The sequence below is a fragment of the Perissodus microlepis genome, chromosome 18 (genome assembly GCF_051167445.1).
Source record: "Perissodus microlepis isolate ML-2025 ecotype Zambia chromosome 18, ASM5116744v1, whole genome shotgun sequence".
In the NCBI taxonomy this organism is placed as follows: Eukaryota; Metazoa; Chordata; class Actinopteri; order Cichliformes; family Cichlidae; genus Perissodus; species Perissodus microlepis.
The window spans coordinates 36,091,956-36,119,749 of NC_140478.1; the positions used below are offsets into that span (position 1 = coordinate 36,091,956).

At 40.5% G+C, this 27,794-nt stretch overlaps 3 protein-coding genes across 3 annotated transcripts; 2 read left to right on the plus strand and 1 right to left on the minus strand.

Moving 5' to 3' along the window:
• The first annotated feature begins 3,001 nt into the window (after positions 1-3,001).
• LOC146368857 (uncharacterized) lies at positions 3,002-9,506 on the plus strand. Its single transcript, XM_084911376.1, has 7 exons — positions 3,002-4,015; positions 4,584-4,948; positions 5,803-5,910; positions 6,139-6,305; positions 6,410-6,608; positions 6,708-6,798; positions 9,002-9,506. The coding sequence occupies exons 2-7, from the start codon at positions 4,730-4,732 to the stop codon at positions 9,202-9,204; spliced, it is 987 nt and encodes a 328-aa protein (XP_084767502.1). The 5' UTR covers positions 3,002-4,015; positions 4,584-4,729; the 3' UTR covers positions 9,205-9,506.
• A 713-nt stretch (positions 9,507-10,219) lies between these two features.
• LOC146368858 (serine/threonine-protein kinase pim-2-like) lies at positions 10,220-13,837 on the minus strand. The gene is made up of 9 exons (XM_084911385.1): positions 13,573-13,837; positions 12,951-13,187; positions 12,700-12,825; positions 12,482-12,576; positions 12,296-12,343; positions 11,993-12,211; positions 11,723-11,903; positions 11,466-11,636; positions 10,220-11,376 (listed from the first exon to the last, which is right to left on the minus strand). Exons 1-9 carry the CDS (start codon positions 13,631-13,633, stop codon positions 11,285-11,287), a joined length of 1,230 nt encoding a protein of 409 aa, XP_084767511.1. The 5' UTR covers positions 13,634-13,837; the 3' UTR covers positions 10,220-11,284.
• Positions 13,838-16,466: 2,629 nt separating this feature from the next.
• LOC146368859 (uncharacterized) lies at positions 16,467-18,670 on the plus strand. Its single transcript, XM_084913597.1, has 6 exons — positions 16,467-16,508; positions 16,610-16,827; positions 16,962-17,099; positions 17,295-17,498; positions 18,167-18,274; positions 18,500-18,670. The coding sequence occupies exons 1-6, from the start codon at positions 16,493-16,495 to the stop codon at positions 18,668-18,670; spliced, it is 855 nt and encodes a 284-aa protein (XP_084769723.1). The 5' UTR covers positions 16,467-16,492.
• The last annotated feature ends 9,124 nt before the right edge of the window (positions 18,671-27,794 follow it).

Sequence of the window (27,794 nt, forward strand, 5' to 3'; positions counted from 1 at the left end):
AGTAAGAAGTGAGCTACCTTCATAGTACCTCTGTACTCATACCTGCGTGTTTCTTTGGCATTGCTTGTAGATATGTTTTAAAATGCAGCTGCAGTGCATTTTAAAACCTTAAGGAAGCTGTTATTGATATGGTGTAGATTAGCCAACAGATTTCTTTTTTTTTTTTACCTGATGGACACAATGCAGTGTAGTAGCCCTGCCCCTCGTTATGGTTTGTTCTTCATCATTCACTCACTGTGCGTCGACATGCTGGATGTCTCCACAAACAGTTCTCTGCATGCAGATGCAGTTTTTCTTCATTTGGAGCTTTGTGGGAGCTGAGTTCTGTTTACAGAGATGTTAATGGTCCTGTATGTGACCTGTCAGATTTTATTTATTAAACAGACCACCTTGCAGTGTAGCTTCCACGTTAGCTGAGGTTTGTTTTATTATTTGTTTTTGCTTGTTTTTTATTATTCTTGCTGATGATTTGTATTATCTAAATGTAAGGTTCATTCATATCAGTTTGCTTATTTAATTTAAATACAGGTTTTTTTTTTTTGCCTTTATCTTTGTCTCCATAACTGATAGTCTCTTATATCAGATTCTGCTCATAAGGTTACTTTAACATTTGAGGCCACGTTATGATTGGTTTAGGTGGCAGCACAAGCAGCTTCACTTGCATAAAATATATATATTTTTTAAATAACATCTGAAGTAATTTAATGAGGAATGAGTCATCCAGTTCAGCTCTGGTATTATGATAATATAATATGTGCTTCAGTCTTAAACAAGCACAGAATTTAATGAGCTGCTTCTTCCCGACTCCCTGATTTCTGCACAGCTGGATTATTGTACCAAAGAAACTGTTTCTGTAATATTTCTGTGAAATATAGTAATCCACTAAAACCCAGTGAGTGTTGGTTAGCTAAGATTTGTTTTTGTTCTTGATGGAATCGAAACACTCAGAAACGTCATTAATATTCGCTTGTCCTGCTGCAGACTTTTCTATCCAATCTAACAGTGAGAGCGAGCATGTGGTGCCCCACCCACTGGCTACAGGCCACATATTTCTGCAGATAAAGGCACCACCGTATTTGCCTTTATTCCGATGAAATGTCCTCTAAAGGACGCCCACACAATTGATGAGAAGTCAGAGACCAGATGCCGATATTGTAATTCCATTAGAAAAAAGGCTGCACTTAAGTAGGGAAGATATGTGTAGGGTTTTTAAGGCCATTGCAGTCCCAAATGGAGGCAGATGGGGTATGTGAAGTTCAATATCAAAAAAAAATATCTTTCTTTTTCATTTTCCCAGCACTAGTTTATTACATCACAGCTTAAAACACTGATTCCAGTATTCAACTAGTTATACATCATTTCCATCCCTTCTTCTTACTGTGTTGAGCCATCAGAGATGCTTCATATTTCCATGTTTTACAGGATTGTCTGCCTAGAGTCTGTCGTCATTGTGTTTAAATAGTAGTTTTGACTTTTCATGTAAATGTCAGGATAGGCAGCATCTTCTTTAACTAGTTCAAGCTGCCAAAATTAATCCAGAAATAAATTTTAATCCTTATAAAAGGCTGAAAATAATTGTTCTGAATCCAAAACAGTTAGATGTAGTTTGTTAATTTCCCTCGTTTTGTTATTACCCTAGAGTAGCTTTGGTGTATCTTTTCTCTCTCAGTTAATATTTATTATAAACATCCATCATAACAGCATATATGCAATTACTGGCCACTTTGTTAGGTACACCTTGTTTATAGCAGGTATGACCCCTGTTGCTGACAGAACTGCGTCATGAAGTCATGTTCATTAATTGTTGACTTGAATCTGCCGTTCCACCTCATCCCAAAGATGCTCTATTGGAGTACAGTGAACTCATCTTCATGTTCAAGAAACCAGTTTGAGATGATTTGAGCTGGAAGCAGCCATCAAAAAATGGGTACAGTGTGGTTATAAAGTGATAGACATGGTCAGCATTAGCTGGGCTGTGGTGGTTAAACAATGCTAAGCTGGTACTAATTGGCTCAAAGTATGCCTAGAAAATATTCTCCACACTCTCACACCGCTATCAGCAACTTGAAATGTTAATACAAGGCAAGATGTTCATTCTTTTATGTCGTTTACACCAAATTCTAACCCTACCATTTGAATGTCACAGCAGTCATCAGACCAGCAACATCTTTTCAGTCTTCCGCTGTGTCCAGCTTTGGCAAGCCTGTTCAAACTGCTGCCTCAGTATTTGTTGCTCTAACTGCGGGAATTGGCACCAGCCTTGGTGTCTTTCAGAGGAACTGCTCCTGTTAGTTGTTTGCACTTCCATTCTGGATTAATTTTTCAGACCTGGAGGTTACTACTTGTAAATACGTTGGAGTCTCATACACATATTTAAATGAAAACGTGTTAGTTAACAGATTTGAAGCAGTGGAAATTGTAACCACTCAAAGACATTTAGAACAGCGACAGGTCCCCAGCTCTAATCTGTTTCTTTGTTTTGTAAGCTGGTGCAGACCCAGGACGTGCTGGAGACATTACATCTCACGGCGGGGCTGAGCACCCTGATACCACACCTTCACTTTGGAAGAGGTGGAGTAGGTGGCTGGGGAGAGGGTGGTGCTGGGATCCCATATGTTTAAATAAAATGTCATTTAAAATTGCTTTGACTGCTGGCCCTTGCAACTCAGACGCTAATATATATGTGGATTTATCTTTTGTTGTTGTTGTTGTTGTTGTTCCTGAGTAATTAAGCTCCGGTCTGACGCATTAGACTTCCAAGGGAAGCTGCAGCTGTCAGGGAGTGCCATTGCCATATGGGAGGTGTAATTTGGCTGTAATAATGTTTAAGTAGGGCAGTCTGTGTGAAAACAACATCCACATAAAAACCAGGATCCATTGCAGCATGGCAAATGTAATTGGTTTTAATGTTGGTGCTAGCTGATTTATGTGGAAAATACTGGGTAAAGTTCAGGTTTGAATGACAGTCAATGTCCCGTATACTTTCTGGGTTTTTTTTTTTTTTGACTGGCATTTTGTAAAGTTGAACAAGTAAATGAAAAGTATGTTAAGGATTAATAAAACAGTTGGAATAACTGCAAATGCTGAAATAATGTAATGATGCAACTGCTAGGAAGTTGAGGGTGAAATTGTTTTAGACACCATCTGCGGTGTAACTGTAATAGCTCTCTGGCATGTGAGAAGGAAGCGCCAAATGGTGAACGATATTAGTTTCAGGTGCACAGTACATACGATTGTGCTGAAGATACGTCCCATTACAAAGTGACTGAATGGTTCTTTTAACAGATTTATTTTTCAGGTAATTAACAGTCATTTAAACCTGACTAAAGCCCTAAAATAGATGCATTTTGTGAACCAAAAAGACTAATTCATGTAAAACATGAAAGTCACAAGACTGTGAAACCACATCACCAGAGAAAACCTGCTGGGACCAGACTGTACAAATCACGTTTCCATCCTGCCTTTTTTTTCTGTGTATCAGAGCAGCTGACAGTTAAAGCAAAAGCACAACTGGTTTCAGTTCCTTAAAACAAAGACAGTGTAAACAGTGTTTAATGGTATGAGGTCCAAAAGTCATTGAAGCTAGATGATAACGGAAATCTTTTTCTGGGTCATGTGACAGTGATTTTTACAGGGTTTTTTTAGTAGAAAAGTCCAATTTAAGCTCAGTTATAAGTGAAAGAGCAATTTGAAGCTGCTCACTTCAGTACTGTAAAATAATGAGTTGCAGCTGTTGTAATCTCTTCATGCAGGAAATGGTAAGAAATGCAAACATTGATTAATTAACTCAAGAGTAAGTGAAAAGACTGATGGATTTGAGAGAAGTTTCGTTCGTTTACATGAAGAAAAAGATGTAATACAACGTTTTTTTCAGACATTGTGTTTCTGTTGGCTTCATCCGAACAATCACCATGTAGTAGAGAGTTTACTGCTGGATGTGAACAGGCTGGGATGACATCCGACACCTCAGGTGTTGCACTAGACTGTGGTGGTGACGGGAGAACTGAGCCAGAAGGTGAACGTTTTGATTTACTAGTCGATCTGCATTCCAGATCTCAGAACCGTTGAGTAGTGAAGAAATCACAGACGCAAGCAGCAGAAATGAGTTTCTCCTGAAGGGTTCAGTCTTTGAGATACGGTGAAGAGTTTGAGTGGCAACCATACAGAGAGCATCAACAACTTTGCATATATATGGTTGGTTTTGTGCATGACTAGTGGTTTGAATTAGATTTTGGGGGGGGTTGTGTTGTGCTTGTTTTTTTGTTTGTTTTGTGTTTTGTTTTGTTTTGTTTTTAGCTCTGCTCTCAGCAACCAGAAACATAAACACTCTTAGCACTGCAAAGCCCAAAGATCTCTAAAAGCTTTGTATTATGAACAAATCGTTATAAAATCTAACTCAACAATGTAAATCCACAGCCTGATGGAGCTTATTCTGCTTTACTATGTTGTTCAAAAAAAGAAGCAGACGATTGTCAGAATTTTTATTATGTCTACAAAGACTTAGATGCTTTAGAAAATCGCTGAGGTTTACTCCCTGAGAGGAGATTGCCATTTCTTTACCTTCTTCATCTTCTTTTCTACAGATGCAGTGATGCTTTTAACCTCCACACAGTGACTCCACATCACCAACACCAGCCTCGCTTCCAGCTCCAATGATCTTCCACCTCTGACTCTTTCCTAAAATTGACCAGTAGGTGGGGCCAGCCCTGCCCAGGTGGGGTGGCCAGCGATGGAAGGCCGACGTGGTGGAGGCAGCAGCAGCGGTAGCTACTCACAGATCCCTGTCAGAACAGGCATGGGGTCTGTCAACTCCCCGGCCGTTTCTGTGAGATTGGAGGCGTACGACATCGGAGAGAAGAAATGCATCTCGGATGTGAGGAGGACTTTCTGCCTCTTTGTCACCTTTGACCTCTTGTTCATCACCATGCTCTGGATCATAGAACTCAATGTAAGTCTGTGTTTGTAGTGGCTGTGACAGCAGTTTTGTTTTTTTATTAGATATCTGTAGTAATAAAGTTTTTACAGCAATGTAAAACCACACGAGATTAAGATATATCACCAGACAGTGAGCCTTTTTGACTGAGCCAGCCTACTCGGGAGAAATTTATTGGATGCATCTGCTGTCTTCTATGTATTTTGCTCAAGAAAAAACTAAAACTGAAGATGATTTTATTATTTCCCAGAGATTAAAGGGTTATTTAAAAGTAAAGTTAAACAAAGTCAGGAAAGATAAAACGCTAGTATTGAAGTTTTTAAAAAACTCCAAAGTAGGTGAAGCCGTTAAAAGGCCAGGCTCAGAGCCTTTGGTTTTGCTTTTTTGTGGAAAAACATTTATTGTTCTTTTAGAGCAGGGGTGTCAAACTCAAATACACAGTGGGCCAAAATTCAAAACTGGAACAAAGTCGCGGGCTAACGTTAATATTTATTGAAATATATTTATTCCTCCAGATATAAGAATGAATCTTTTCTTATGGACTCAAACACGTTTTGCTGAAAAACTGAATATGGAACAAGCAAAGCTTAATACTAAACAATATATATATTAGCTGTATAATACCAGTAGGCCAGCTCTGATAGTAATTTGGTATGTATTCGCGGGCCAAATGTAAGTAGGCTGCGGGCCAAATTTGGCCCACGGGCCAGAGTTTGACACCTATGTTCTACAGCGTCTCTGAAACCATGACTCTCCTCCACAGAGTCCAGACCACATTCACTCAGCCGCTCTATGCTGGACTGTTGGTGTACCTGCTGGATAGAGGTGAAAACACAAACCAAACAATGGCTCTTTCATCTGTTTCACAGCATGCACGGGAACTGGAAACTCGCCGAAGGGAGGCAGAGGAGAGAGAGCGGAGGAAGCAGAGGGAGGTGCAGATGGAACTGGAAAGACAGCTGAAAGAGGCTGAGATGGTAAAAAAAAAGTTTTCCACTTGACACCAATTATGTACAGAGTCTTTTCTCCTTGACTTTGATCTTTGAGAACTGCAGCAAAATGTTGACTGTCATTATAAAATTCACACCTAGTCTTTAATGATTTGGAAAAATGGTTATGACAGTCCAGGAAAAGGTGATTCAGGAATAGGTCAGTTTATACCGCTCTGTTGGTGCATCTGTTTATGTAGCTGTGTGTGTGCATAGATAAAAGACAGCATGCAGGCTGAGATGCAGGTGAAGGAAAAGGAGGCTGAACAACAGAAGAAGAGGATCAGGGAGCTGGAGCTGACACAGCAGCAGCTGGAAGTTGCCCTTAATATGGAGATCCAGGCTCGGCTGGAGGAGGAGAGGGCCAGACTGGAGCTTGAGCGGTAACAATGGATTTCTAACTTATTTTATTTGTGATGGAGATCTGATATATCCATGAGAAGTATTAAAATTTTCAGTTGCTTCTTCCCTTTTTCCCCTCCTTCAGGTTGCTGCAGGCTGAAGATGAAAAGAAGAAACATTTCCAGCTCCTCCAGGAGCAGCAACGTACAATGCAAAACCTCAGCCCCATACAGGAGCTGTCAGATGGCAGTCCCGATGAGGACACCCCCTCAGCCCTCAACTCTGCCTCTCAGGAGCTCCAGGATCTGCAGGCATCTCGCCAAAGAAGCCACCAGCGTCTGGAGGTGAACAAGTTTGTTTTGACTGGCTTTGTGAGCAGCATCGTATTTAGTGCTCTTCTAAAACAACACTGATGAGGATGCCTGCATGATTTTTGTTTCCAGGAGGTTCAGGAGAGGCTGAGGAATGCCAGTCAACATGTACGGCACTGGAACATCCAGCTGAACCGACTGATGACCCCCATTACTCCTGCAGGTGCCGTATTCACTTTGCCTCTTTGCAGCACAGACTTCTGGAACAGAGTGTTAGTATAGTTAATAACAGTGTAGACCATATAATCTGTCAGATAATTGCATTAAAATGCTACAAAAGGCACCTACCCCCAAACATGTCAAGAGATTCATTCAGTGACTTGAATGAAAGAATCTGACTCACCTCAAGTTAATTAAAATGAAAACTAAATCTTATTATGATTTAAACACGGAAATCTTAAAACGAAAAATAACCGCATGCACAGTTGTTACAGGCTGCAAACATGTTTTATACTGCTTTGAAGTCTGAGACAGCATCATAAGAGGCATAACTGATCTCACCGTAGTCCCATGAAGACTCAAGATGAGTGTTTTCACGACTGCCATCTTGGTGTTTTGAAATCAGGCATGATGAATGAAGGGAAGAACTGTCTGTTAAGGTTCTCAGTCGTTCAGGTCATCGTAGTCTAAGGAGCTTGGAAAGAAAAGCATCTGGACTTCTTTAAGTTTCTTGAAGAGCGTTTCACCTCTCATTCAAGAAGCTTCTTCAGTTCTCTGAAGAAATTCTGAACTGAAGAAGCTTCTCAGATGAGAGGTGAAACATCTTCAAGAAACTTAAAGAAGTCCAGATGCTTTTCTTTCCAAGCTCCTTAGACTGTAGTTAAACTTCACACACTGGACTTGTCAGTCACACGTCCTTCGCCAGTAGGCATTCCCAGAATGATCTTTCCCCTTCTGACGCTTAGAATGACCAAATATGTGCAAAATGGACAATTCAACATGCCACCATGTCAGTCTTTTATTAAATATGACATGAAACAAATGACTGAGCCATTAAATTTGTCACAAAGGTGTTCACCTAATTCCAGGCAAATGGAATAGACTTCTATGGGACCATAAGTCTTTTTGCACTTTGACATTTGTTTTACTTTTCAGATCTGTAACCTATAACTTTTATACTGTATGTGTTTTGATCATAGGAGTCTACGGGGACTTACTTACTTTTAGCACGTTTAGCAGTTGATGTTGGCTTCTTTTTTCAGTACTGGAGCTTCCTGCTCATTGAAGACTTTTCTAAAAGGAAATGCTTAATCCAAAATGGCGTTTTAAGGGCTTGGATTAATGTCAATACAGCAAATATTCTTTCTTATGTTAAAAGAACATGGATCTCTGTCAGTGATAACTTCTGACTTTATAACTCAAATTTTAAGAGAGAGCTTCACTGCTAAGCTCTCATCTGTGTGGGTGTCACGGTTCGCTTGAGGACTCACACGCAGGACTCAGAGGCACAGTCAGTATTTATTACAGTTCCACCAGGTGTATATACAAACAGTGCAGGGGATAGTGCTATATACAAAGCGGTGACAGGGAAAAGGCTCCGGGGAAATCCAGGTAGGGAAAAGACACTTGCTCCTCTTCTGACTCTCTCTCCAAACACTCACACAAAAAGGGAATCCGCTCGGGGAATGCAGAGTCGGGTCCAGGGCATCTATGTACAGAAGGAAACACACGTTAGAGGTTTTGCACAGGGAAGCAAAAGAGAACTTGCTCAGAGCCGGGCTGCACTGACGCGAGTCACACACAACGATCCAGCGATGAGTAGAAGCCACTCCCTGGCTTAAATGCTGGCTGCACTGATGAGGCCCAGGTGTTTCCTCTTCAGAGGGGCGTGGGCCGAGGGCGTGAACCCACCATGAGTTCCGCCCTGGCGAGAGAGCGAGAGAGAGAGCAAGAGAGAGAGAGAGAGAGAGAGCAAGAGAGAGAACACTACTAGTCAGCGGCCTGCTGATCCCCTGGCCGTGACAGTGGGGTTCAAATCCCTTATTCAGATTAAGATTTTATGTGACATTACATTGGCAAAAATTAAATTTACTTGAATAATGTGAGTATTGGAGTAAGTACTTGAGTAATTTTTGAATAACTTTAATTTTGTAATGTGCATATTTTATGAATAATGATGTTTCAATACTTTAATCTACTGAATAAGTAAGAATTAGACTTAATAATCTTTTTACTTTAAAAAGGGAAATTGTGTACAATCTTTTATTCTCCAAAATGCACATAATAAAAATGTTTTGGGGAATGTATATGCTTTTTAAAAACCAATTGCTTCTTACCTGATGCATGCTATAACTTTCAGCAAAACTGAACTAAAATTTGTTAACAAGCTTACCAAATAAGAAATGTGTTGTGAATTTTCTTTGCAGAGCGACTGGAAAGCCGGCTGTTATCAAAGCCCACGTGCCCTAAAAAGGAGGGCGCGCTGGCCAGTAATGAGTTCATCACTAAGTTTAAGATAAGAGTTGATCAGAATAGAGGCGATGATGAAAGTCTGGAGCATCAGCTGGAGGCTGCCAACCTGTCTGATGAATCGTTCGAGGCCCAGACAGAAGTCAACGGACAAATATGATCACAGACATTTTAAAAACGCGAGTTGAGAGTTAAGGGGGAAAAATATTGTAATAAGTATATATTTGAATTGCACACTAAGATATAAAGTGATGGCAGCGAGCACAGTGTTGCAGGATTTAATTAAAAACACATCTGACTAAGACCAACTGAAATTTAGAGTTGTGTATAATAAAGTTTATTCATGATTAATAAAACAAATCTGTAATATTTTTCTTTCTCTTTTGTCCATTTGAATCTCGCTACAGCTTAAATAAAAGAAAAGAATGTGTTTTGAATAAATCAAACTCTATTCTCTCTTTTTCTTTCTTTCTTTTTTTCTTGGTGGGTTTTCTTTTGCAATCAAACGCAACATTATACAATTATATAGTATAGTAAGAAATATCCTTTAACTTAATTTAGTATTTGTTTTTTAATTTTTGTTTTTATTGTTTCCCCTTCAGTTTTGTGCTTATAACATGTTCTAATCTGACATATTATGCAGTAAATTATTTTTGCAATAACTTAACAGGCCATTGTGGGAGCCACCATTCACTTATCAAAGACATATTTGTATATTCTGTGGGCTGCTTTATGGTTGTGTCATTTAGAAACATAAGCCACAACAGACTTCCACCGGAGAGTACTTAAAAATGTATTTTTATGTAAAGATATTTTAATTAACTACTATATTAAGAGAGAACCTATTGTTACATGGATTAATTGTACAAACTGTAGAGAAATAAGTTTAAGCGTGCAAATTTTTATTCATTTTTAACTGTATTAATGTTTTTATGTTGATACAGCCGCCTCATATCTGTTTCCTCAGTGTTTTTTAAACCATGTACTCCATCTATGAGTAAGAACATGAATAAATTCCTTTCCAAATTTGTAGTTCTTTTTTCCAACTGTTTTTAGTATATATGTAACATTTCTTTACACACAAATGCAGGTATTCTTTTGCACCAAGACGTTAAAGAAATGCTAAGAAAAAATAAAAATACTACGTTGCAACCTGTGTGTGTGTGTGTGTATATATATCTGTATCTATATAGATATAGATATATATGTGTATTCGTACCCTTTTTTCATCATCTAGTTTCCTGTGCCAGATCTTCTACTGATCCACTGAGGCAGACATGTAAAAAAACATGAACTAAAGCATATTTCTGTATATAAACAGGACTTTAAATCTTTATCAACAGCTACTTTAGAGGAAATTCTTCAATAAACTGCAACCAAAGGCTCAACTCAGAGGACAAAATCCAACCTGTTATAAATAGTGTGACAGCAAACTTTCTCTTGTGTAAAGTTACAAATAGGAGTAATTATCCACAGGAGCTTTTATACATAATGAAGTTATAATTCGTCCTGTAGAAATTGTACATTTAAGCTATATAGTTCCCGCTGTGATAACTCTGCTATGAATGCCTCTTATTAACTTTTATGCTTTTACAACCCACTATGAGCAAACACTCAGCAACAGTGGGAAGGAAAAACTCCCTTCTTGAAGGAAAAAACCTCTGGTAGAACCAGGAAATCTGTCTAAACTAGTTGGGGGTTAGAGCAACAGATGCAAGTCTTCAGATCATTTGCAGTGTGACTGTCTTTGTGCACACTTTAACCTGATTCAGTTTTCTTATTTGTCAAAATGCACCATGGGTAAAAAAAAAACAAAACAAAAAAACAAAACAAAATAGTAATGAAGGAGAATCCTCAGCAAAGATGAATTAAACAAGTTTTATTTTGATCAAATTTTACTTTAAGTAAAACACATCTTTATTTGATGACATTAAAGTCATCAAATAAAGACAGTTTTGATGGAGCTCCTGACCCAGCCCAAGCTCTCTATGAAGACGAGGAAAAACTCCCCAGGGGGCCAGATCGATGGGAAGAAACCTCGGGAAAGCCCATTCAAAGAGAGATCCCCTTTCCTGGGATGGCTGGGGGGGTTACAGGAACTCCAAAAAAGCTAAATTTTTATTTATTTATTTTTTAAGATTGACCCATTCTATCTATTCCTGTCCAACAGAAAAAAGAAAGGAAGTTACTACAATGTATCATACTTATATGATAAGGTGTGAATTGTGTGTTTGTGTGTGTTATCTTAGCCAGGGGTGAAGCTGGAGCTCCTCCAGTGTTGGGCGCTTCTCCGGGACTGTAGTTAAACATGCGTCCAAGAAATTCCGGCATTCTTGAAAGAAAGAAAAGATCAAAAAGATGAAGATGATAGTTCTAGTGATCCAAGGCATCAGTGAATCTGGAAGTGTGAAGTTTTCTTACCTGTGGACAGACGCTTTTTGATGCTCAGTTTCTTTGTGAGGAACCTCTCGGTACTAAAGTCCCGTGCATGAAGCGCTTCATACAACACCACTCCCATTTGCCACACCGTGGTGGGTCCACACCTGTAGCAGCTCCTCCTGTACCACTCGGGAGGGGTGTGAAGAGGCGTGCCTAACAAACAGACACAATTGCAATTTCTTCTAAAACAAAAGACACAAATTGTTACATCTGTGAAAAGCAGGAGCAGAATATGTTACCATAGAAGATGCGATACAGAGATCGCTGCTTAACAAAGCAGCTCAGTCCAAAGTCAATGATGCGAACTCGAGGCACATCTGAGCCGGTCTCAATCAGAATGTTTTCTCCCTTGATGTCCCGATGAAAGATGTGTTTATCCTCAAGTTCCTTTACAGCATCAACTAGTTGCTTCAGAATGACCTGGAAAAGATGAAAAACACAATAATGAGTTAATGCTTTTCTGCCTTGATTGAATGCTGTACAGTCTAAGGTTCTCCCAGTCAACCTACCTTGGCCTTGTCCTCTGGTAAAGTTCTTCCATTTTCTGCTTTGTATTTTTGCAGGTCCACAGCGGGGACAGGTCTCTCCAGCACCAGGATCAGCTCTTTGCCAAGGTTGAACCACTCCAGCAAGGACACAGGTGCAGATATTCCCACTGACCCTTCTGCTTCACCTGCAAGTTTAACCATAATGGCCACTTCCACTGAGAGCTTCTTCCCGCTTTCATCCTGAAATATTACAACAAAGTGGATGATGAGGAACGCCGCATTCAATCCAGTAATGTAAAACTAATTCAAGTGTTGGACGCTTACCGCCACTTTGCAGTAGACTTTATTTTTGGGAATGTGTTTGATGGCAACCTAGAAGACACAGAGCATTGGTGAGCATTTCCTCAGTATGACATAATGAAAGGTGGAAACACAGCAGACGTCTCAGTTTACGATATTATCCATTATCTGCGTTACTGCCTGTCTTACTACCATCATCTGAACACTTACTGGAAAACGATCTTCTATCCGGTAGCCAGCAAACACTGCTCCGCAGCCTCCTTCTCCGAGCTGGTGCTCCTCCACATATCTGGCTTGGAATTCACCTGAACAGACAAAACAACAAATCTTGTTTTATTACAGCTGTGACACAAATTACTCTCCTCTGTAGCCTAAATGTTCCTTTTGCCCTTCCCCTGAATATAAAACCCAAGCTGCTTGCTACTTACGTTTTTGGTCTGCCACTGATTTTTTGTCCTGGTCCACATTCCTTTTTTTTTTCTTGGGTGACTCTCTGTTGTCTCCCGCGGCCTTTCTTTTGCCATTTTTTGCGCACACCTGTTTGTTGTTCAAGTCTGGAGATGTGGAAAACACCAAAAGCACATCAGCTCACTGGATGATAGACACAAACACTAAACACTAATATCTTAAACCTAGCAAGCACACTTAATCTACCCCCTTATTCAACTAATTAGCCTACCTTTACCAGAGTCCAACGAGGAGGATGCTTGCTCCTTGTCACCCCTCATATGGTCGAGAAGTTTAGCCTTCTTTGCTTTCTTTGTTGTGCCCTCTTCATCTTGCACAACCTTGCGCTTCACTCCTCTGACCACATCTGAGCTGGTGGAAGGACCAGCCTGCTCAGCGACCCTCCTCCTTTTTATTGGGGTCTTCTTTTCAGGACTGGCCTTTCTTTTAGCAGTCCTGCTCTTACAATCTATAAACGACAACAACACAGTGGTGAAAAAGAGTCCCCGACATCAGGACTGGAAGCAGTTTGGCAAAGAATTTGAAATTGCTTTTGCTTAAATTATCACAAGTTTATTCTTGGGATAAAAAAACTGACCAGTGCGAATTGATACTAGGTTTACTAAGTCTTAGATCTTGATGACACTTGTTGGTCTGTTTTTACTGTTGAGTCCAAGAATAAACTTATTACATTATTTTACCAAAAGACCGGTAACCTTTCTTTGATTAGACATCTTGTATTAAAGCTATTTTCAATCAAACATATGATTCAATTGCTCCAAAAATGATTCACACAGTGTCAACATTTCTAGGATTTGGATTTTACCAGGATTTGATTTTATTATTTTACTTACCTTGATCTCCTGAATCTTTCTTATCGGCTGGAGTGGTAATTTTTCTTGTTTCCTTTTTCATTGTAATTTCGGAGAACTTTTAAACTCGAAAATGTAAACCGTAATGAGTTAATATTGAGTTAATATTCCTTCAAATGTGCGCCCTTCAAATGCTTGACTTTTCTAACTGAATTCTGTAAGTGAGCTTTATAAGTAAACTCTGGAAACTACGGCAACACAACATAGAATCTTGCCTTTCAGTGACTTCACTGACTGCCAGTAGTTCAAAGTAGTTCACAGAAAAACACTCTGGCAGACAAAGCCATAATATTTCATATAATTCAATCATTTCATATCAATTAAACAGTTTCTTTCATTATCTTTCATCGTTTGTATAAAGACCTCATGTATGGATGACAGTATGAAGATTTGTGGTTGACCACACACTAATAAACACAGTGTCAGCTACATTGTCATCTGATTTAAAGTATTTATTATGTACATTTAACTGTCATGGTACTGAGTCTGTGACCCAGTGTTTTGTGTTTGTTCATTTATATTCATTGATTATTCTTATGTATGTTTTTGGTTCTCTTTATTGTTTTCTTCTTGTGTTATATTCTTAGGCTTTAGGTTTCTGTTACTTTGCCTTGCCCCTGTGTCCCACGTGTCATGTCTAGTCACTCTTCTTTCCATGTTCCCCAATTTCTCCCCAGTCAGTCATGTCTCTGTGTCAACTCTGTGTCTTTGTAAAAGTCTCTTGTTTGCTGTTTTACTTTGATGGTCTTGTGTGCTATGTTAGTGTTTTCATGTCTGTGAAGGTTCTCAGTCATCTAGGTCATCGTAGTCTAAGGAGTTTGGAAAGAAAGCGTCTGGACTTGAAGTTGCTTGAAGATGTTTCACCTTCTCAGATGAAAAGAACTTAAACTTTGCTTCAACGTCTTCAAGCAACTTAAAGAAGTCCAGACGTTTTCTTTCTAAGCTCCTTAGACTATGTTAGTGTTTTCAGTTTTCCTTCCCCATGGTCTTGTTGTTTGTGATTTCTCGCAGCTGTGCTCTCATCCTGTGTCTTATTCCCTCATTTATCCCTCTGTGTATTTAAGCCCATTGTTTTCCTCTGTTTGCTGTTGAGTTGTCTGTGTATCATCCATGACAATTAAATTAAATAGCAAATGCAACTACAATTTCAATGAGATTCATTCCTGGCATTCTACTGCGGTGGCTGAAAGTAGACACCAAGCATTATCACTGTAACTGATGTAAATATTGGACTTGGAGGGGATTCATCTGATAGACTGATGCAAACATTACTGTGAGGAAAATTTTGAATCTCCCAATTTTCTTTTTTTCTGAAAGAAAGAAAGTTGGTTACTGTATCACATTTGTATGGCAAGATGTGAATTCAGTATGCGTGTGTGTTTGTGTCAGAGAGGAGTTTATCTGAGCCAGGGGTAAAGCAGGAGGTCCTCCAGCATTGGGCACTTCTCCAGGACTTTGTTAAAACTTGTTTTCAAGACGTCTGAAATGAAAGAAGGACAAGAGATATCGAGATGATAATTCCAGTGATCCAAGCGATCACATTGATTTTCTGCAAAATTTTCTTTTTGAGAGTCATTCGGCTGGGCAGGGGGTATAACACATCTGCAATGCAGCAACATCTGCTCTCTGGGCCTGTGTGAGAGTGTTATCTCAATGGCGGGAATGAGGATGTTGGAATTTGGCATCTCAGGCACCAACTCATCTCTTTCCTTAACCGGGCTCACCAGAGATTGGTTTCAGCCTCTCTCCATGCTTTAAGGAGGTTGAGTTGATAAATCTGACTGGCCCCTCCCCTGTCTGACCATATCTCTTCATAGTCAACACCAATGTTCTCACCGTGTGACCATGAACGGTCCTTACCACTTGGCAAGTAATTTCGAGCTAGAAGAAGGGAGTAAGACAAGCACTTTATGTCCCTGTTAAAATACAATTACATTTTATCAAATATCACTAAGCAGTCCTTACCTTTAAATACAGCCTGGTTTCTTTCTCTTTCTTTCTATATCTCTGAGTGAAGTTAGCTCTCACTCTTTCTCTTCCTGTGAAATACAGCAAGTGGAGCTTTAGCTAGCAACACACTGTGACACAGTTAGTGTTTGTTGAGGTGATAGAAATGCTGCATTTGAAATTACCTGACACAACATTTTACTCCCTTTTATGTTCACTCCTTTTTTTCTGAAGTACCGCAAATTATGGGCACGTGGGGTTGTTCTGGTGTTGTGCTAAAAATAAATAAATCAAAACTACGGTACATGGTTTGCTCTTTCATCTCTACTGATTAAAACGCGACTGCCTTTCATGTGTCACTGTTTAGGCTCAAATCTCATTGTTTGAAGGCCTGCAGTGACTTGAAATATTAACTTCCCCCAAATGCGTTAAACCCAAAGTAACGAGTTTGTTTTGAAAATATACGGAGAGGAAACTACAGATATTTGTTTAAAAATGTAGGGAGTAAAAATTAAGTACAGCAAGGAAGTTTTTTTTTACTTTTTTACTTTGCATCTTTCAAATGCAAAGTTTCTAATTTCAACTTTAATTACTGCACCTGATTAAGGCGATAGAGTAAATAAGGCTTCCAACAGTGGTTATTTCTTATTATCACATCTTGTTTTTATTGTTTTTATCAGTAGATTGTTGTTTCACTCCCACCAAAAACATCACCGTAAATAATCTTCGGATTCTGAATGACCATTTAAAAAAATAAACAAATTGTTCTGAGTTAATTTCAGTTACGGATGTATCAGTGACGTAAATGATATATCGGTCATAATTGGGAGGCTGTTACATTTTCATTTTTATTTTTTTTTGACTTGTTTCCTGCTGTACACAGGCCATTGAGATGTGTTTCGCTGCTGCAGGTTTCAGTGTCAGAGAATTTGCTGCTCTTGTCTTTTCTGGGGCGATGAACTTTGCAGAAGGTAGAAAGATTTCTTTTTTGGGTTTTTTTGTGCATTTGTAAAAGGTGTTTTAATCACAACTTTGGTTAATATTCTGTATTTACTCCTTATGCATCTTCTAGCTTTGTATGCAGTGAAGGTGCGAGCGGAGACTATGCAGAAGGCCTCAGAACTGGTTCCCAGTGGGATGCTGTCAGTCATTGGTAGACCTCAGGCTCAGTATAATTATGCCTGTCTGCAGGCAAAAGAGCACTGCAAGAGTCTGGGGATGGAGAATCCTGTGTGCTCTGTGGCCAACTACCTGTTTCCAGATGGCAGGGTTATTGCAGGGCACCAGCAGGTAATGCATTCATATATTCTTGCTGCTTTAATATACCGTGAATCTATTGTGTTCTCTTTTCTGTCTTCTCTCAACCATCAAAAAAGTTGTTAGAGCTGCTCTTGTCATTTCTGCTGTCTTCTTTGACTTCTCAGGCTCTGGATTTCCTCCAGGAAAACTCTCGGCGCCTAAAGTTCATGCGGACCAAAACTCTCCCAGTCAGTGGTGCGTTCCACACTGAGCTGATGGCATCGGCTACTGAACCCCTCAGAGAGGTGCTCCGGCAGGTGGAGGTCAGTCAGCCACTTTATCCAAAAGGGATTAACATATTTTCTGAAACATGCATTCAGTTACTCTGTAAAGCTACACCAGTCCTCATTTTTTTAAGATAACCCATCCTATTCAGTCTGACTCGGAAAGTTAAATGGAAAGTACACCCAAGATTTTACATCTGGTATTCAGCCATTCAAACTGCCCTCCATCTTCAGAGTGAGGGAAAGTCTTCCCTTCACCATGAACTCAAACTGAAGAGACGGATCCAGCGGGAAAACAGTCAGCGGGAACGCAGCCGGAGCGCCCGCAGCAGCTGCAGCAGCAGGGGCAGCCAATCTGATGACTTGACTATCCATGAGACGGAGAAGACAGAAAAAGAGAAAGACAAACAGGACTTAGAGATTGAAAACATTATCAAGGTAAGTGAGGGCTATAAGAATCTTTTTTTGTAATATTTATTTAATTACATCATGCACCAAACTATCCATGGTAGTGATTATTTAACTAATTCATAGTGGCACTGGGCAGCTGCCAGTGCAGTTCATTTTGTCCATTTAAAAAGTACCATGTACACTCACTGGCCACATTTTTGTTAGATACACCTGTTGAGCTGCTCATTAGGTCAAATACCTAATCAGCCTATCACATGGCAGCAGCTCAGTGCATTTAGGCATGTATACGTTAATAAGACGACCTGCTGAAGGTCAAAGGTCAAAGGGGATTTAAATGACTTTGAACATGCATTGTTGTTTGTGTCGGACAGGCTTGTCTGAGTATTTCAGAAACTGTACAACCATCTAACCAGTTTATAGAAAATGGTCTGAAATGGAGGAAATCTCCTGTGAGCAGCACTTCTCTGGGAAAAAATCACTTGTTGGTGCCAAAGATCAAAAGCGGAATGAGCAGATTATTTACAGCTGTAAGGAAAGCAACATGAACTCAAATACCCACTTACTTCAACCAAGTTATCAAGAAGAGCACCGCTGAAAGCACAATACGTTGAACCTCGAAGCTGATGGCCTAGTGTCACCTGCTGGATAGAGGTGAAAACACAAACCAAACAATGGCTCTTTCATCTGTTTCACAGCATGCACGGGAACTGGAAACTCGCCGAAGGGAGGCAGAGGAGAGAGAGCGGAGGAAGCAGAGGGAGGTGCAGATGGAACTGGAAAGACAGCTGAAAGAGGCTGAGATGGTAAAAAAAAAGTTTTCCACTTGACACCAATTATGTACAGAGTCTTTTCTCCTTGACTTTGATCTTTGAGAACTGCAGCAAAATGTTGACTGTCATAAAATTCACACCTAGTCTTTAATGATTTGGAAAAATGGTTATGACAGTCCAGGAAAAGGTGATTCAGGAATAGGTCAGTTTATACCGCTCTGTTGGTGCATCTGTTTATGTAGCTGTGTGTGTGCATAGATAAAAGACAGCATGCAGGCTGAGATGCAGGTGAAGGAAAAGGAGGCTGAACAACAGAAGAAGAGGATCAGGGAGCTGGAGCTGACACAGCAGCAGCTGGAAGTTGCCCTTAATATGGAGATCCAGGCTCGGCTGGAGGAGGAGAGGGCCAGACTGGAGCTTGAGCTGTAACAATGGATTTCTAACTCTTATTATGGCCCTTTATTATTTTATTTGTGATGGAGATCTGATATATCCATGAGAAGTATTAACTGTCATGCGGCGGCTGTGTGAAGGCAAGAGAGGACCCAAATGCACGGCTCTAGACACACGGGAATGAACTCAAAGGCAGGTCTTTATTAACAGGAACATAAGAAGTCATACAAAACTATACTGGGAGAAACTAAAGCTGAGGCGCTGGGAAGACACGGGAAATGCACACAACCTAGAGGGACGACGCAACACAGAACAAAGGGACACTCTGACATAAATACACAGAAGGTAATGAGGGAAGTTGGAGTTGTTACAGGATGCAAACATGTTTTATACTGCTTTGAAGTCTGGGACAGCATCATAAGAGGCATAACTGATCTCACCGTAGTCCCATGAAGACTCAAGATGAGTGTTTTCACGACTGCCATCTTGGTGTTTTGAAATCAGGCATGATGAATGAAGGGAAGAACTGTCTGTTAAGGTTCTCAGTCGTTCAGGTCATCGTAGTCTAAGGAGCTTGGAAAGAAAAGCATCTGGACTTCTTTAAGTTTCTTGAAGAGCGTTTCACCTCTCATTCAAGAAGCTTCTTCAGTTCTCTGAAGAAATTCTGAACTGAAGAAGCTTCTCAGATGAGAGGTGAAACATCAAACAAATTTGCTGCAAAAATTGGGTCTCCCTGGACTTGTATGAAAACCATATCAGGGTTTCAAAATCCCCAGAGCAGCAGTCAGATCATTGTAGACGGTTTTAAGTCAGACAGAGATTTGAATATGCTTTATGCTCGTTTTAGTTCTTCTGAACTGAAACAGAAACTGAAAGATACTCAACACTTCATCACTGAACTCAGCGATGTCCAAAAGGCCTTTCATACAGTTAATGTGAACAAGAGCCAGGGCCCTGATAACATTAGTGCCACCTAATTAAATCTTGCGATAAAGAGCTCAGTCCTAAATTTCAGGTTATTTTTAATAAATCCTTTCAAATACAAAATGTGCCCTCGCTTTGGAAGGAAGCTGTCGTCGTTCATGTCCCTAAATCTAGTCGTCCAAACGTCCTGAATGACTTCAGGCCTGTTGCCTCACCTGAGTTGTCATGAAAGTCTTTGAAAACATCATCAGAAATGTGATTATGGAAGAGATTGAATATCAGCTGGATCCAATGCAATTTGCGTACAGGCCCAACAGAGGAGTGCAGGACGCGCTTTTGACTCGACTAAATCTGATTCTTAAACATGTAGAGAGTAAAGGGACTTTTGCAAGACTTCTTTTCATTGATTTTTCTTCAGCTTTTAATACAATACAGCCCCATATTTTAATGAAAAGACTTTTAGAAGAGTTTGAAATCAGGAAAAACCTGGTTTGCTGGATTTTAGATCTTTTAACTGACAGGTCACAAAGAGTGAGAATAAATGGGGTTCTGTCTGACCCAGTGTTCTCCTCCACAGCTTCTCCTCCAGGGTGTCTCTTATCGCCCTTATTATTCATTCTCTTTACAAACATGTGTCAGAGCAGATATGAAAACAGGGCCATCATTAAATTTACAGATGACTTTGTTATTGTCAGCTTACTGAAAGAGGGTGAAACTCACCACGGTCCAATCATTGATGACTTTGTTCAGTGGTGGGAGGAGTCTTATCTCCAATTGAACATATCTAAAACAAAAGATATGGTTATTGATTTTAGGAAACAACAAAATGGGCACAGAGTCACTTTAATTAAAGGTCAGAAAATAGAGCAAGTGCAATCATAGAAATATCTTGGGACCATAATCAATGAAAAACTGAACTTTTATTGCAAATCGGTCTGTAAAAAGGGTCACCAGTGCCTTTACTGCCTCAGGAAACTTGCTCATTTCCACATTGACCGAAAGATTTTAACTTTGTTTTATTGTTCTTTTATTGAGTCTGTTTTATCTTTTTGTTTGGTGGCATGGTTCAGTCAGACCTCTGTCACAGAGAAAAATTGACTGAATTAGTTAGTGAGATGGTCCAGTCGTCTGATAGATGAGTCACAGGCCTGTTTAGACTCCCTGTACTCTAAACAGGTCCCACAGATGGCTTAATCAATCCTTAAAAATGGTTCCCATCCTCTACGGGGTGGATTTAGCTTCTTTCTTCAGGACGGAGGTTTCTAGTTCCAAGATGCAGGACAAAGCATTATAAAAACAGCTTTGTCCCTGCTGCTGTCACTGAACTCAATAAGAATTGTTTTTGATTTGATTCATTTTGTTTAATTACTAAATATGTGTTTTGTCAGGTTTCATTAGGTGTGTGTGTTTGTGAAGGGAGGCCAAATGCTATCATTGTTCTGTAAAGCAAATTTACCTGTGGGTATAAATAAAGTAACCTTAACTTAAAGCTTATAGGAGGTTGTGAGGTCACTGCCTCCACCTGATTATGTAATTAACCAGCAGACTGGTACGTTTATATATAATATACTATAAGTTATATCATTATAATTATGTGTATATCATATTTCTTATGTACATTTTAGACCTGGGAGCAGAAATGCTGATGAACTGGTTTTTATTCAGGAACAGGCAGAGCGTCCTCTCTTCCTGGCTCCATGTCTATAATTATGTCACACACTGATTCGCTCTCACAAAATCACCAAAACACAGCACAAATCCCACCAATGGTTCAATTCCTTATAAATCATTGAATCAGGTACTGAAGCAGTGACGTGCTGAATGAAGCTTCAGACGTCATTGATCACGTGACTCTGTTCGGTCAAACCAAGCCTCAGCACAGCGTTTCTGAAGCAGTGTGTTGATTTTTTGACACATTTTTTGAGAGAGAGAGATCAGATGATCAAATGTCAACAACCTGATTGGCCCAAGTGTGAAGATGTGACGTCCAGTGAGGGAAGGGGGGAGAAAGGGTGAGCAGGTATAAAAGTGAGGTGAAGAAGAGATTCGGGGTTCTTCCCTTTTGTCCTCTGTGAGATGAGCAGTTCAGAAGTTTGGATCTAAGAGGTTCACAGTTCAAATTCCAGCAGAGACGCTAAAAGGAGAACCACAGTCCAACCTGTGAACGTTTTTAACCCTTTGTGAAACAACAAAGGCATAAATATGATCATATAAATATTATCTACTGGGTCAGACTCATAGGATCAGGGATTAGAACTCCTTTTATCAGAGAGGTGAAATCTACTTCCTGTACAGGGTTTTTTTGTGGGCCTACCGATCGACAGAAACTAGAGTCAATAAAAAAACTGGACATTGGCTCAATGTGTGTGTGGCACAGGGAAACAAGGACTGAGCGCTGTGTAGTCCCACATAAAGCCAGACACCTGGTCACCCTAGGTGGACCATGGCATGGTCTATATGGAGGATACAGACACTGCTGAAAACATGACTCTGTCTGGTTTAGATGATAAAATGTCTTTACTTTAGGAGGCTTTTGCTCAGAGTACATTCACATAATGCCTTTGAATAAATGTAAAAAGCTTGTTTTTCTCCTGCTTTGATTTCTTTGTCCAGGTAGAAATTCTGCTTTTTGCCTCTAAAATCTGAAACAGTTTGAAACAAAGTTTGGCGCTCTAATCCTCTCTGTGTTTGTCCTTTGGTCAGATGGTGATATTGAATGAAATATTCCAGTATTCAGTAGCTCAGCAGCTTTGTAACATGTGGTTTTGCACACTGTTCAAACCTCAGATGTTTGTGTAAACAAGTGTGGAGGACACAAACTCACGGGGGGAGGAACGACATTTACTGTTGATGTGTCTGACATTTAGTCTCCATGAGTTCTCATGAGACTGAAGAACTCTGTGATCTCTAACATGCAGCTGTATGTTTTGAAATTATGTGTCTCATTCTCTGGACCAGTGGTCCCCAAACTACGGCCTCCACATTTGACCCAGCCCCCTGAACAATATTAGAGATGCATTATTACTTTTTCAGTCTGGCCACGTGATCGACACTAATGCACCCATAGCACACTGGGGTGTAGTGGGCCTGACCGACTGAATCTCTGGAAATGTTTCTTCATGTTAATAAAGCTCATTTGATTTGAATTGTGAACCACACCAAAAAAATTTTTCTGCTATTATGACCTCACTTTGCCCAGAACGTGAACGTGACCCCCCCCCCCCAGAACGCAATAATGTTAGGTAAGAGAAAAATTGCTTCAGAATGCAGGGTATTTAACCTGCAGTGGACACACGATTATTTTTTTGTTCAATGCAAAGAAAAGGCTGTTTGTCTCATCCAACACGTGGCGGTATTCAGAGAATACAATCTGCGCCGACATTATGAATGCCCTCACAAAGACAAGTATGATAGCTTGCAAGGCCAAATGCGAACAGACAAAATCTCAAAGCTAAAAAGTGGACTGTTAGCTCAGCAGACTGCATTTGTACGCCAAACTCAGCTGAACCAGTCATCAGTTCGGGCCAGCTTTCGTGTTGCTCAACTGATAGCAAGCTACGGTAAACCTTTCACTGAGGGAGAGTTTGTCAAGAAATGTTTGAATGTTGTTGTGGAGGAGGTGTGTCCCGATAAGAAAGATGTCGTTAATGCTGTGAGTCTATCGGCGAGCACAATCACCAGAGGCGTGGAAGAAATAGGGGGTAATGTATATGCCCAGCTGCAGCAAAAGACGAAAGAATTTGACTTTTTTTCATTAGCACTGGATGAGAGCACGGACGTGCAGGACACAGCGCAGCTTCTTATTTTTGTTCGTGGAGTTAGCGCAAACTTTGACATGTGTGAGGAGCTGGCAGCCCTCCAAAGTCTGAAAGGCACTACGACGGGGGAGGATATTTTCGACAAAGTATGTCAAACAATGGAAGAGTTGGATCTGGACTGGGCAAAGCTTGCTAGCATCACGACTGACGGGGCTCCTTGTATGGTGGGCGCATCTCGGGGCCTAATAGGACGCATGAACCGCGAGATGGAAGAACGGGGTCTCACCGCCCCTCTACAAGTCCACTGCATAATTCACCAGCAAGCGCTTTGCTGCAAAGTGTGGAAGTGGGATTCTGTCATGAAGGCTGTGGTATCATGCATAAACTTCATCAGAGCAAATGGACTTAAACACAGGCAGTTCCAACAATTCCTGTCTGAACTGGAATCTGCGTACGGAGATGTGCTGCACTACACAGAGGTCCGATGGTTGAGCCGCGGCAGAGTTTTGAGGCGTTTTTACGAACTGCTACCCGAAATTAACGCATTTCTTCATTCAAAAGGCAAAACGGTCCCAGAGCTGATCGACCCAGAATGGAAGTGGCACCTCGCATTTCTAACAGACGTGACGGAAATGCTGAACGGCCTTAATTTGCAGCTACAAGGCCAGGGGAAACTCATTTGCGACATGTATTCCCACATAAAAGCATTTGAGTTGAAACTAGCGCTGCTTTTGGAACAAGTGAAAAAGCACAACTTCACCCATCTCCCTGCTACCCAAAACCTTTCTGCAGAGAACCCAGCGGTCCTGTTCCCAGCTGAAAAGTGTGTGGAAGCACTGGAAATGCTGAAGGCGGAGGTCAGTGTGCGATTCCGTCAACTACATGTTCATGCAAAAGAAATCCGTCTTTTCCAAAACCCCTTTGTTGCCGACATCGATGAAGCCCAGCCTTTTTATTAGGGGTGGGTTTTTATAATCGATTTATCGATTAAAATCGATTCTGACTTGGATAACGTGAAATCGATTCATTAAAATCCTGAATCGATTTTTCAATATAAATTTATTTTGCCCGAAATTCCAGAATCTCAGGTGAAACCTCACAAAATTTCAACAACCACCAAACAGCTAAGACAGTAAATGAGAGCAAGAACACGGATTCTGCACAAAGACGTAAACACAAAACTCGGACCCGCCGTCGGATCAGAATCAGTGAGATGTCGCCTTTCTCACCGACTGCACGGACACGGTCAGGGCTGAAAGCCGACAGCTTGCTGATTCTGACGTTTCGGCGGTCCGCGCTTTGTGTTTACGCCCTTTTTGCGCTGATTCTGAAGCTGTTAGTTTTATCTCTCTCCAAACAATATTGACCGAACCAGCAGTAAAAGAAGATCCAAACTACGCTTCACATAAACATCGTCATGAATTCACTCTGACTTTTACTGTTTTGCTTCCACCACAATAAAATCACACCTCATACACAGCTCTCTCTCTCTGTCTCTGTACTTCAAGAAAAGTTTCCCCTAAAAATCTGTTTTCTTCATTATTCGCTTGCTTGTTAGGCACGAATCTACCGTTGTTTACAGCGCTGTCGGACGCTGTTTTTTTTTTTTTCGTTTTACATACTTCCGAAAAGAAAACCTAATTTCTGCCGTTCAATACTGAACAAACTTAAACTTAAAATTATGCAAAATGCAAAACGCTTAGCGTGTCTCTAATAAAACCTCTGTAACTTCAGAGGTGATGTTCATATGTTGATTAATGGTTTTCTTTCGTTTTTGATGTACTGCAGAATATTTTTATAAAATCCCAGGCCAGGAAAATCACCTTCATGTTTTTCTGTGTTTTATCTTCAGCTACTTTGACACAAAGGCATCTGCTGTGATGCTCACACCTTTGATAAAGTCTGGAAAGTGTCAGCTTCCTTCCTATAGATACAAAAATATGTAAATGTACTGATCTGAATTATAATATTTCTGACTGTCAAAATTTCCCAGATTCAAATCGAATTGAATCGAATAGAATCAAATCGAATTGGGGATCGAATCGATTCGGGACCTTGTGAATCGGAATTGAATCGATTCTAGAAATCAGTGACGATACCCAACCCTACTTTTTATCAGTTTGAGCTGGCCGAGTTACAGAACTCTGATGTTCTGAAAGACGCATTCAAGCCCAACAGTCTCCTTGACTTCTATGCCGCCCTCCCAAATGACACGTACCCTAACATAAAAAACACGCAATGAAGATGTCCACACTTTTTGGCAGCACGTATATCTGCGAGCAAACCTTTTCACGCATGAAACTCATGAAAACTCCGATGAGATCAAGATTGACAGATGAACATCTGCATCAGTGTTTGAGACTGGCTGTGACTAGAATGGAACCGGACACTCAACTTCTCACCGGCCAGATGCAGGCCCACAGTTCACACTGATGAACATACAGTACATAGGTAAGCTCACTTTTGTGACTTGAATGAGTTATTCTGAGTATAAACAAATAGAATCATAATAAAATCTACTGGGATAAAATCCATCTCCACAACCATTGAAAAAAGCTTGTGAAAATGTTTTGTGCTGTGTAGGTGCTGTATCACTTAGTTCGGTTTCTCAGCCTGCTTGCTTTGTGGTTTTCAGAGGGAAGTTGGTGAGAGAGAGCAAACAGTGGTGTCTACTAGGCTACCCTACTGGAACCTACAAAACTGGATTATAAGGAAAGAACACAAGAACTTTGAGAGACTGCTCATATGAGTCATTTAAGAGATTCTGCTCTGACAACTGAAGCGTAAGATTGTGCACGGCACAACAGAAACTTTCTTTCTGTGAAGAACCCAGAGAGGGTTATTTGATTATTTATTGATGTCATAAATAGTGTTATTAAGTATTTCCTAAGTTAATTTTTTCTGTTAAGAACCCAGAGAGGGTTATTTGATCTCGGAAAGGGTTATTAATATTTGGTTATGTGTGGCTTTCTGGAAAACAATAAATGTTTACATTTCGGCAAACCTGCGATCGTCACACTTTTTCTGTTACAAACTGACCCTGGCCCCCCATCAGAGAAGGAAAAAGTTTGGGGACCCCTGCTCTGGACTTTACTAGACAACGAGTGAAGAACAGATAACGAATATCATCTTTAAAGTGATGAATAATAACTCTGCCTCTGTGTCTTCATAAAAAGATCGTACTTCTGAAAGGTCAGAGGGCAGCATCCACTCTGGTTTTACACAGTTTTGCAGGTTTAGCTCTTCTGAAGTTCAGCACCTGCTTTTTCAACCAATCAGAAGCCAGTATTGTAGAGAGTTCATATTTCTTTTCATGCAATTGAATAATTTTGAATGTTTAGGTGAATATTTATATTTAGAGTATTTTCTCGATCAGTGTCTTCAGTCCTGACCCTGAGTGCGTACATTTAAAAATAAAGTGATATAACTTCTTTTACATTACTGTGAACTTCTTGTACAGTTTGACAGCTGATTGTTGTCGTGTTTGTCGTCATATGAAGATCGTTTCCTAAAGAGGACTGAACAGTCATTCAGCCTCTGGCTCCATCCATGAATCTGATGTTTGCTGTATAATCTGTGCTGTTAATAGTGTAATGGAACATATAATTTGTACATATAATTTCATATGTAATTATGATGATCTTTAGAGAGACTTACAGGGCTCTCAGCGAAGGCGGTCGCACTTTTCTCCTCTCCTCTCCCTTATCTTCCCTACTTAGCTTCTTATGTCCTTGTCTTGTCTTGTGTTTTTACTTACTTCTCCCTGGAACACTCTCTCACAGTCTGTTCTCTAAAACCTAAAAGAGGAATTATGGATTTGATCAACTGGTCTCTGAATGCAATTGACACCCCTTCTCAACGAGAAGTCTGGGCTCGGGTGAGCCTGACTGCTGAAGATATCTACCTATTCGGAACCATAATAACAGGGTTCTTGCTGATCGGAGCTGGCTTGGCCCTGGCTTATCGAAGAATTAAGGAAGCGGAACCGGCTGTTCAAACCCCCACAAGGCTGCCCGCTGGGATTGAAATGATGGGACGAGGCGTGAGTTTCTCAAAATGGGCTCATTGAGTGCAGCACGGAGAAGATCTTGGAGAACGCACGGCTGCCGTGAATACTCAGAACAAGACCTCTGAGTGGAAAACTGGATTACATCTGGAGGGGCTAGCTCGACTAACACCTTTGAGCGCAAATTGATCACATCTTGGGGAAGTGCACTGCAGTCATGAGTTCTCAGAACCTGCTCTTTGAGCAAAAAGAATGACAACATCACGAAACGTAAGTTTGGATAACATCATGGAGAAGCTCGCGGCTCTCCAACGGGAGATTGAGAGACCAGTGTTGGACTGTTAGAACAGCTTTGAAATTCATATGAGTTGTTCGCACTAAAGTAAAAACCATCATCACTTCATGCGGAGACCCCTTCGGCGCCAGCTGCAGTCTCAAGGCTGGAGCTGAACAAAACACCCTGATAACGACT

What these genes read in the sequence shown, in the direction of transcription:
- LOC146368857 (XM_084911376.1), top strand. Translation starts at nt 4,730, where the DNA reads ATGGAAGGCCGACGTGGTGGAGGCAGCAGCAGCGGTAGCTACTCACAG. An exon ending in TCTGGATCATAGAACTCAAT is followed by an intron (nt 4,949 to 5,802) that starts GTAAGTCTGTGT and finishes TCTGTTTCACAG; the next exon opens with CATGCACGGGAACTGGAAAC. An exon ending in GAAGCCACCAGCGTCTGGAG is followed by an intron (nt 6,609 to 6,707) that starts GTGAACAAGTTT and finishes TTTTGTTTCCAG; the next exon opens with GAGGTTCAGGAGAGGCTGAG.
- LOC146368858 (XM_084911385.1), bottom strand. Translation starts at nt 13,633, where the DNA reads ATGAAAAAGGAAACAAGAAAAATTACCACTCCAGCCGATAAGAAAGAT. An exon ending in GAAAGATTCAGGAGATCAAG is followed by an intron (nt 13,188 to 13,572) that starts GTAAGTAAAATA and finishes TGTCGTTTATAG; the next exon opens with ATTGTAAGAGCAGGACTGCT. An exon ending in AAGTCTACTGCAAAGTGGCG is followed by an intron (nt 12,212 to 12,295) that starts GTAAGCGTCCAA and finishes GTAATATTTCAG; the next exon opens with GATGAAAGCGGGAAGAAGCT.
- LOC146368859 (XM_084913597.1), top strand. An exon ending in AGGTGCTCCGGCAGGTGGAG is followed by an intron (nt 17,100 to 17,294) that starts GTCAGTCAGCCA and finishes CTCCATCTTCAG; the next exon opens with AGTGAGGGAAAGTCTTCCCT. An exon ending in AGATTGAAAACATTATCAAG is followed by an intron (nt 17,499 to 18,166) that starts GTAAGTGAGGGC and finishes TCTGTTTCACAG; the next exon opens with CATGCACGGGAACTGGAAAC.